The sequence below is a fragment of the Dipodomys merriami genome, unplaced genomic scaffold (genome assembly GCF_024711535.1).
Source record: "Dipodomys merriami isolate MVZ:Mamm:240054 unplaced genomic scaffold, mDipMer1.0.p SCAF_421, whole genome shotgun sequence".
Classification (NCBI taxonomy): domain Eukaryota; kingdom Metazoa; phylum Chordata; class Mammalia; order Rodentia; family Heteromyidae; genus Dipodomys; species Dipodomys merriami.
The window spans coordinates 410,760-420,328 of NW_027205838.1; the positions used below are offsets into that span (position 1 = coordinate 410,760).

The window sequence follows — 9,569 nt, forward strand, 5'->3', positions numbered from 1 at the left end:
CACCAGCCTGCTGGGAGGAGCTCAGGGAGGGGCTGAGCTGTGGGAGGTTTGGAACCCCCTCCCCCAGTCCTTTTCACCAACCCCCACCCCTGGGGGTTTAACACCCAGCCGCCCCTCCCCTCATCAGCCAGGACTGGATCCCCTCTGCACCCCATGCCCCTCAACCAGCTCCATCTCTGAGACCCCCTTCCCCTCCGTCTCTCTCTGGGGGAGGGGAAGGAGGTTCTCTGCATCTAATTCTCCATCTTCCCCACTCGGCTCCCCTTACATTTCATAGCCCCCCCAAACAAAACCCTGCACCCCAGATTCTCCCTGCCCTTGACCTCTGCCCCCGCGTCCTACTCCCTGAAGTCCTCCCTCCCCCTCTCCACAGGCACCTGGACCCGCCCCGCCCCCCCTGCTTCCCAGGCTCCCCGCCCCCATCCCGCGGGACTCCCCTCCCCCTCCCCCGCGCGGGGCTCCCCGGAGCCACGCCCCCTCGGGGATTTCCCCCCCCCCCACAGTGCTCCGGGGGTTTCCTCCGCGCCCACGCGGGCCGGGTGAGTGGAAAGGTCGCGGGGGGCGTGGCTCGGCCCCAGCGGGGGCGTGGCGCAGGGGAACAGGGGGCGTGGCTCGGCCCGGCGGGGGCGTGGCTCTGGCGGAGGGGCGGGGCGCCGGGGCGGGGCAGGGCGGGGCGGCGCCCGCGCTGGGGACCCGGGCGGCGGCGGCCGGCTCCGCTCCCAGTTTCGGTTCAGAGCGAAACGCGGCCGGTGCCAAGCCCGGCGCTGTCATTCATTCCTTCCTTCATTCCTTCATTATTTATGCTGATTTTAGTTTGAGAAAAAAACGGGAAAAATCTGCCCCCCCCCCCCGCGCTGTGTGGTCCCGGGTGCCCGCGTGACCTCTCTGCGCCCCGGCCGCGGTGGGGGGGCGCCCCCGGGGCGGCAGGGAGCCCGGAGCCCGAGTCTGGCTCCGGCGCGGCCGGGAGCAGCGGTGGCTGGGCGGCCGGGTTTCGTAATAAACCGGTCTGTTAATTGCTATGGGGCAGCAGAAAGCGGGGGGCGGGGAGCAGGGATTTGTTGGGGTGGCGGCGCCGGCTGCAGCCCGAGGTGCTAATAAGGGGCTTAAGCCACACTTCCTCGGAGGGGGGCGGAGGCGGCGGCCGAGGCTGTGCGGGGGACGGGGTCCCCCACCCCCCAAGGCCCAGAGCACGCAGGAGCCCAGACGTGGGTTAGGAGTTTATTACAAGGCTCGTCATCGGAGAAACAACAACGACAACAACAATAACAATAAAACGACAACCCGCCGTGGCTGCGCGGCAAAGTGCAAAGAAAACAACAAAAACCTGTGGATTGTCGGCTGGACTCGGGTCCGGCGTGAGTCTGGGGGCGGCCCGGGGGGTGGGGGTGCGTGGCTACCGGGACATCCCCGGTCCTGCCGCCTGCCCCCCCCAGGGTCAGCGCTGCCCGGGGTCACCACCCCCGGCTCAGCCAAGTCCATCAGCCCGGCTCGCCGTGTAGAGTCCGGACCCTCAGCGATGGGGCGCGGGGGTGCCGCTGCCCCCACCCCTTCCGTCTGTCCATCCGTCTGCCTCTGGGCTCGGGGGGGTCCCCCCTTCTTCCACTGGCCCGGGGGTCGTCCCCCTCTTCTCTCTCTCGCTTTCTCTCTTGGTGGCCATCTGTGGCTTGCTCCTGGCTGGCCACCACTGGCTGCTGCTGCTCCTCCTCCTCCTCCTCCTCCTCCTCCCCCTCCCAAGTGCCCTCGCGGGTGGCTTTGGGGGGAGGCCTCTTCTGGGAGGGGAGAGGGGGGTCCAATAGGTATTTAGGTCTTGTTTGGTCTCGTTTTTGGCAGATCTCCTCGGACGCCGGCCCGGGGGGCGCCTCAGCGTTCCCGGAGCGAGATGTAGGGGACCCACTGGTTGTTCCCCCGACTCTCTTCGCAGTAGCTGGCCACCTCCACCAAGCCGTGGCTCTTCCAGGCGTCCGCGTGCGGGTTCTGTGCGGAGGCAGAAGGGAAGGAAGGGTTCAGTGGGTGTGGGGGAGCCTCCTTCCCCGGGGGGGGGCCTCCCCTGGCGTTGGGGGGGGGACAGGCTCAAAATATCTGGCCGGGGCGCTGAGGCCCCGGCCAGGCCCTGCCCACGGGGCATGCCGGGCATGGCTGGGCGCTGAGCTGGTGCTGCACGGCCTGGGGGACCTGGCTGACAAAGCACCAAGCCCAGGTGCCCGGGCAGGGCGGGGCCGGAGGGCCGGCCGACTCACCGTGACCAGGAGGCAGTGCAGGTCCCGGGCCTCGGCCGTGCCCTGGGGTTCGGTGGGCTCGCCCAGCAGCTCGGCCAGCCGCTGCATGCCAGACACCCTCACGATGTCGATGTCGTTGTCGCAGCAGAAGGACTGGATGAGCGTGAAGTGGATCTGCAGGGCGATGTCATCCTCTTCCTCCTCGTCGATGGCCAAGAGGCACAACACCACGCTGTCGGGGTCCCTGAGGGGGGGGAGAGGGGGAGGTCAGGCCAGGTGGGGTCCAGAGAGGGACCTCCATCCATGCACTGGGCGTGTGCCTGTCTGTATGCAAGGGGGGGGGGGGAGGGAGAGGGTTGCAAAGCAAAGGTGTGGGGGAAATGGGGGTGGGAAGGGTGCAGAGGTTCAAAGCAATGGGGGCATGGGGGGGAACCTTAAAAAGATGGAGGGCCGGCAGCCCGTGCATGCAGGGGTCAAGATGCTGCGGCCCTCCCGCCTGGAGCTGGGGATCCCCCCCCGCCGCTGCCTGTGGGGAGGGTCACGCACATGCTTGCGAAGGGTCGCCCCCACCCCGGGGGAGCAGGGGGTTCTGACTCACACATTCATCAGCTTGGCCGACTCGTACACCCCCACGGTGAGGCGATCGTGGCGCTGCGCGGCCACCAGCAGCTCCTCCACCGCCGCGGTCACCGTCTGCATCCTGCGACCAGGGCGGAGGGGGACAAGGAAGGGGTCAGCCTCCATCCAGGGCGGGACGCCGGGCGCCCGCCTGCCGTCCCTGCCGTCCGTCCCTCCGTCCGCCCGCCCGCCCGTCCCACACCCCGGCTACTCACTTCTGCGCCGCGTTGTCGCACGCCACGACCTCTTCCAGAGTCATATTAGCCCCACGACCAAGTTCCCAAGCAGAATTTGCAATCAAACCAAAATCAAGAAAATAAAACTGCGAGCCAGACAACCAAAAAAAATCCCAAAACTTCTCGAGCAACCGGAACCGTTCGAGACTCTTCCAAGTGACAGCGAAGTCTTTTCCCCGAAAAGGGGAAAGAAAAGAAAACGCGGAAAAAGCAATTGCAAAGTCCTGCAGTGAAATGAATAATCCAGAGAATGCTGGAGCGACGGCGGCGTCCGAAGCTTCTGCGAACTGAGCTCCCGGCCGCCCAGCCACGGCCTTTTATAGACGAGCCCCGCCGGCGGGAGGGGGCGTGGCTGCGCTGACACTCCCGCCCTCCCATTGGTGGAAAAACAAAGGCTAAGGCAGCCAGCGCCATGATTGGCCGGCGGCAGAGAGTGGGTGGAGCGCCGCGCGAGGGTGTCCCACGTGGGGGCGAAAGTCGGGAAGGGAGGAGGGAAGTGGGGGGGGGAGGACTGGAGAGCCCGAGACTCCCTTTTTCTTTCTTTTCTCTCCCCCCCCCCCCGCCCGCTCCTGATTCCCGGCAGCCGTGCCGCGGCTCGGGGCGCGCGCGGGATTTCCAGCGCGCGAGGCGGCCTGGACTTTGGCGGAGTGGGGGGCGGAGCCTGGAATCCCCTCCGGGTCCCCCGGGGAGTCCCGGTGCGCCCTTCCCCGAGGCTGGGTCGGGGAGTTGCATGTAGGGGGCATTGGGGGAGCTCCTTTGATCCTTCTAGGGCAGCAGTATGGGGGTGATGGTCTTCCTTGGGTTCCCCACACCCCCCCCAACCCGCTCCCCCAGACCCTGGGTGACTTAATTTCCCTGGGGTGGGGGTGAGGAAGGCCTTGTTGGGTTAAATAAAGCCAGGGGCAAGCGTTCCATCAGTTTGCTGGTCGCCAGAGGTGTCCCCCACCCCCCAAAAAAGTGAGGGCTTGCAGCAGGCAACCTCTGGGTCCCCCCCCCCCGCCCTGCCCTTGACGGACGCGCCCCGGCCTTATTGGGCCTAAGGAGCCCTTCAAATGACATCGGTGGGGGTGGGGAGGACACAGTCTCCGCTCAATCAGTGGCATCCAGGGGCCACATGCAGGGGCTGCCGGACCCCGGGGCATCCCGGGGACCCCCCCTCCCGAGACCCGGCGCCCCCCCTCGAGTTTCAGGGGAAAGGGTGGGAGATGCAGGTGGCACCAACTCGGGGCGCCCTGGCCCCCCTGCCGGCTGCTTCAGCTCGGCTCTGCACCCCGAAGTCCCGCCGGACCCCGCAAGGAGCCAGCGGGACGAACCCCGGCTTCTCCTTCGAATCCAACCCCCCTGGGAAGCAGGGGCGTGAGTGCGCGCGCGCGCATGCACGACACACGGGAGACACTGAGGCAGGAGAGGCTGGCTTTTACTGCCCAAAGCCCTAGGGAGTGGGACCCCATGCCACTCACGCGTGCACCCCGCACAGACACCCTCGGGGACGCCTCCCCAACCCCCGCCTCTGGCGCGCTTCTCTGCAACCCGGGCACGCACAGACCCGCGTGGGGCTGTCTCCCACGGTCCATCGGGGGGCTCCCGGGTGACTCACAGCTGAGCCTCTCCCCCGCCAGCCCGGGCCTGGCCTCCGCCTCGCGCCTCGGCTCCCCCCACCTCACCACCCCGGGGGCTGAGCGGCCTGCGGGCCGGGCTGACGCATCGCTGCGCCTCCGCACCGCCCACCGCGGGGGCGCCAAAGGTCCCCGGCGTGCGCGGCGCCGCGCTGCCACCTGGTGGCCACACGCGGTCACTACACCTCCCCTACCCGGCTTCCGGAAGGCCTCGGGGGGGGGGGGGGCGGCTCAGGGGTGCAGGATAACCGCAGTGTTTTACTGTTTTTTGAGAAAACAAAAACTGCTCCGGGACAGCGCTCAGGCCCTGAGTTCAAAGCCCAGGACTGGCAAAAATAAGTAAATAAATGCAAATAAAATATAAAGGCAGTGATATATTTTTTTGCCAGTCCTGGGGCTTGAACTCAGGGCCCGGGCGCTGTCCCTGAGCCTCTTTCGCTCAAGGCTAGCACGCCACCCCTGGAGCTACAGCGCCACTTGAGGCTTTTTCTGAGTAGTTTATTGGAGATAAGAGTCTCACCGACTTTTCTGTCTAGCTGGTTTTGAACTGTGATCCCCAGATCTCAACCTCCTGAGTGGCTAGGATTACAGGAGTGAGCCACCGGCACCCGGCTTTATATACAGTCGTTTACACATACAAGGTGCATTCCATTTTATAGTTGTAATGTTTAGATATTCAAATCAACACACCATTGCCTGAGCCCCTTTTGTTATTCTTTTTTAAAATATACATATGATTACAGTAACTTAATAGTATGTCATTTAGTGGCAATAAATATGTTTACAGTGTGGTGTTAAACCATCACCACTACCAAATCCACAACTTTGCCCTCATCCCTAAAAATAAATCATTTCCCTCTCTTGCAGCCCCTGAACTGCTGATCTCCTTTCTGTGTCTCGAAAGTTGCCTGGGTTCCAGGACCCTGGCTTACTTCATTCATGAGATGTCCTCAAGCTTTATCCAGTTTAGAGCCTGTGGGAGACCGTCCTTCTTTTTCATGGCTGAGTAATATTTCATTCTATGGATAGGCTATGCGGTGTGTCTGCTTTGCCCCAGCTGGGAAAAGTTAGCATGTTTTGGAAGCCTGCTTTCAAGAACAGAGAACCCTGCTTTTGTGAAGACAAGGACTCCCCCCGGGACCGGAGGTAAGGCTCAAGTGGTAGAACACTGCCTGTGATCCAACAAGCAAAGAGAGAGCATAAGACCCCGAGTTCAAATCTCAGTACTACCCCGGTCCCAGTGGCTCACGCCTGCAATCCTATCTACTCAGGAGGCTGCGATCTGAGGATTGCAGTTCAAAGCCAGCCAGAGCAGAACAGTTTGTGAGACTCTTACTCCAATGAACCACCAGAAAACCAGAGGTGGCGCTGTGGCTCAAGTGGTAGAGCTCCCGCCTTGAGCTGAAGAGCTCAGGGGCAGTACCCAGGCCAAGAGTTCAAGACCCACAACTGACAAAAAAAAAGGGGGGGGAGTGGCTGGGAAGGTGGCCTAGTGGTAGAGTGCTTGCCTAGCATGCATGAAGCCCTGGGTTCGATTTCTCAGTACCACATCAACAGAAAAAGCCAGAAGTGGCGCTGTGGCTCTAGTGGTAGAGCACTAGCCTTGAGCAAAAGAAGCTCAGAGACAGTGCCCAGACCCTGAGTTCAAGCCCCAGGACTGGCAAGAAACAGAAAGATAAATACCCTCGGAACACCACATTCAAATTAAAACAATGCCCAAGTGAACCATAGTGAGCTAGGCAGTAAAATATTCAATCAAGCCTGGAGAAAGGCCTGACGTGCGGCTCACGCCTGTAATCCCACCTATTGCAGAGACTGAGAGGACCACCATGCAAGATCAACCCAGGCAAAACGCTAACCAGATCCTTTTTTTTCTTTCCTTCTTCTTTTTCTTTTTTTGCCAGTCCTGGAGCTTGAACTCAGGGCCTGGGTGCTGTCCCTGAGCCTCTTTGTGCTCAAGGCTAGCACTCTACCACTTGAGCCACAGTGCCACTTCTGGCTTTTTCTGTATATGTGGTGCTGAGGAATCGAACCCAGGGCCTCAGGCATGCAAGGCGAGCACTCTACCACTGAGCCACCTTCCCAGCCAGCCTTGGGTTCTGGCTTTGCATTTTTTATGCTCAAGGCTGATGTTCAACCACCTGAGCCACAGCTCCACTGTCAGCTTTTTGCTGGTTAAGAGACCCTGCCTCATTAAACTGAAGAAGAGGGTTGTGTGGCCCCTCTGCTGTCTGGGAAGGGGCTCAGGCTCTCAAAATGGAAAGAGACCAGAGTTTACCTCTGCCCTGTCTGAAAGACTAGAACTGGGTACAGACACTTCCTGGCTGTCTACCACTTGTGGCTGCCTGGGTTTAATCCCAGTTCCCCCTTGAGCAGCAGCATGGGCCCTTCTGTGCCTCAGTTTCCCCCTTGGTAATCTAGAAAAATAACTTCCCATGAGTAAGAAGGAAGTTAAGTCCCAGGTACATTTAGAAGTAAGTGTGTGTGTGTGTGTGTGCCTGGGGGGGGGGCTGATGGGGGCTCCTACTGGTGTGGGTGGGTGGGGTGGTGGCTGCTTCCCATAAGGCAATCAGGGTGGACTTCTTGGGGGAGGTGACATTTAAGCTGAGACCTAAATGGTCTGAAAAAGCCAGGCTTGATTGGCTCTCTGAGAGAAAGGTGTTCCACATAGAGGGAATGACCTGTGCAAAGGCCCTGGGGCAGGGTGGAACCTGGCCCATTGGAAGAGACCGGGAGCTGGGGGAAGGGGCGGGTATCCTCATGCAGGCTGGGGAGATGGGTCTGGATGGGTCCCTGGGAGTGGCCCAGAAGCTGCTAGCATGGTTGAAACTGGGGAAGGGCTGGGCTCTGACATCAGTGTTTTCTTTGTGCAGATGAACAAGACTCTGATCCCTGTCCCTGGGAAGAGGCTTCCTGGTGGGGGTGAGTCAGCCCAGAACCTCCAGACGTTTGTAAGACAGGAAGAGCAAGAGGGAAGAGGGGAGGGGGCGGGGAGACACCCCAAGCCAGGTGTTGAGACCAGAGAAAGGGCTAGGGTGATAGAGCAGCGGGAGGAAATGATGGGAACTGGGACTGATTCCTAGGAGTGGGCTGTAGGAAGGCTCAGCTCCCGGCCCAGCTCTCCTGGTTCAACCTATCTGCTTAGCCAGGCCAGGCGACTCATGTCTGTAATCCCAACGACTCTGGAGGCAGAGAGGGAAAGAATCACTACCCAGGGTAAGGGGGCAGGGAAGAAGGGGAGATGTTAGTAAGACCCCACCCCATCTCCACCCATCAGCTGGATGTGATGGGACGGGCCTGTAATCTCAGTTTATGTAGGAGGCTGAGGTTGGAGGATCACTATCTGAGGTCAGGCTCCAGAGGCAAACTTGAGACCCTACTCGGAAAACAGAAAGAAGAAAGGTTGGGGTGTGACTCAGGTAGCACCCACGCCTGTCTAGAAAGCAGAGACCAAAAAAGGAAAAACAAAACAAAACAACAAAAAACGCCTCGCTCACACACACACCAAAATCTCTCCTACCTCCAGCCATTCACTAGCTGTGCATTCTCGAGTCCCTGCCTTAACCTCTCTGAAAGCCCTGCTTTGGATGGGAAAGTCAAGTTGTGCAAAGGTTTACACAAAGCAAAGATTTCAAATGGCTTTAAATGCAAGGGGGAAGGGGGAGAGAAGGAGGGCGGGGAATGCTCCTGCAAAAATGGTTCCTCATCCCAGCCACCATGGTTACCATGACAACCTCAGAGCCAGCCCCTTCCTCCCTGCCTTTCCACCCACCACTTTCCAGCCGAAGTCACCCCACATCCCCTTGTCCTTCCTTTGACCCCCCCCCAAAATAATCTCGCAGGCCAGATGGGTGCTGCGGGCTCGTGCAGTAATCCTAGCTGCTCAGGAGGCTGAGATCTCAGGATCATGGTTTGAAGTGAAGTCCAGGAGACTCATCTCCAATGAATCACTAAAAAAGTTGGCAGTGGAGCTGTGGCTCAAGTGGTGGAGTGGGATGGCGTCCAGGCCCTGAGTTTAAGCCCCACTACAGGAAGGAAGGAAGGAAGGAAGGAAGGGAAAGGAAGGGGAAGGAAGGAAGGAAAGAAGGAAGGAAAATAAAATGCAGAACATCGTAGTTCACACCTATAATCCCAGCAGCAATCAGGAAAATCCAGATTCCAGGCCAGTGAGACCCTTTCAAAACGAGGAACTGGGGCTGGGAAGGTGGCTCAGTGGTAGAGCGCTTGCCTTGCATGCATGAGGCCCTGGGTTCAATCCCTCAGCACCACATAAGCAGAAAAAGCCAGAAGTGGCACTGTGGCTCAAGTGGTAGAGCGCTAGCCTTGAGTTAAAGTGCTGAGGGACAGCGCCCAGGCCCAGAGTTCAGGCCCCACGACTGACAAAAAAACAACAACAAAAAAGTCTGACAGACTTTCCTGCCCAGGCTGGCTTTGAACTGGGATCCTCAGAGTATCCTCAGAGCTCCTCCTGAGTAGCTGGGATGACAGGTGGGAGCCACTGCACCTTCCTGCCTTTGCTTGGCATCTTTTTAACAACCATGCACTCATTTATTCTTTTTCTTCTCTTATTTTGTTGGTTGTGGGGCTTGAACTCAGGGCCTGGGCGCTGTCCCTGAGCTGCTTTGGATTCAGGTTAGCACTCCACACTGTGAGCCACAGCTGCACTTCCGGTTTTCAAGTGATTCATTGGAGTGAGGAGTCTCAAGGACTTTCCTGTCCCAGGTTGGCTTTGAACCGCGATCCTCAGATCTCAGCCTCCTGAGTAGCTGGGATGACAGGTGTGCCGAGGCCTGGCCCATGCACTCATTTCTTTCTTTCTTGTTCTTATCGGTCGTGGGGCCTGAACTCTGGGCGCTGTCCCTCAGCTCTTCAGCTCAAGGCTA

The 9,569-nt window shown here is 59.9% G+C and overlaps 1 protein-coding gene across 1 annotated transcript; it reads right to left on the reverse strand.

Moving 5' to 3' along the window:
- Positions 1-1,205: 1,205 nt before the first annotated feature.
- LOC138807585 (growth arrest and DNA damage-inducible protein GADD45 beta) lies at positions 1,206-3,347 on the reverse strand. The gene is made up of 4 exons (XM_069993362.1): positions 3,050-3,347; positions 2,815-2,916; positions 2,238-2,460; positions 1,206-1,974 (listed from the first exon to the last, which is right to left on the reverse strand). Exons 1-4 carry the CDS (start codon positions 3,091-3,093, stop codon positions 1,861-1,863), a joined length of 483 nt encoding a protein of 160 aa, XP_069849463.1. The 5' UTR covers positions 3,094-3,347; the 3' UTR covers positions 1,206-1,860.
- Between the last annotated feature and the right edge of the window lie 6,222 nt (positions 3,348-9,569).

Excerpts from the sequence above, each read along its gene's own strand:
- LOC138807585 (XM_069993362.1), bottom strand. The coding sequence starts at position 3,093 with ATGACTCTGGAAGAGGTCGTGGCGTGCGACAACGCGGCGCAGAA. Across the intron at positions 2,917-3,049 it reads TGCGACAACGCGGCGCAGAA|GATGCAGACGGTGACCGCGG; the intron begins GTGAGTAGCCGG and ends CCCTGGTCGCAG. Across the intron at positions 1,975-2,237 it reads TGCACTGCCTCCTGGTCACG|AACCCGCACGCGGACGCCTG; the intron begins GTGAGTCGGCCG and ends GCCTCCGCACAG.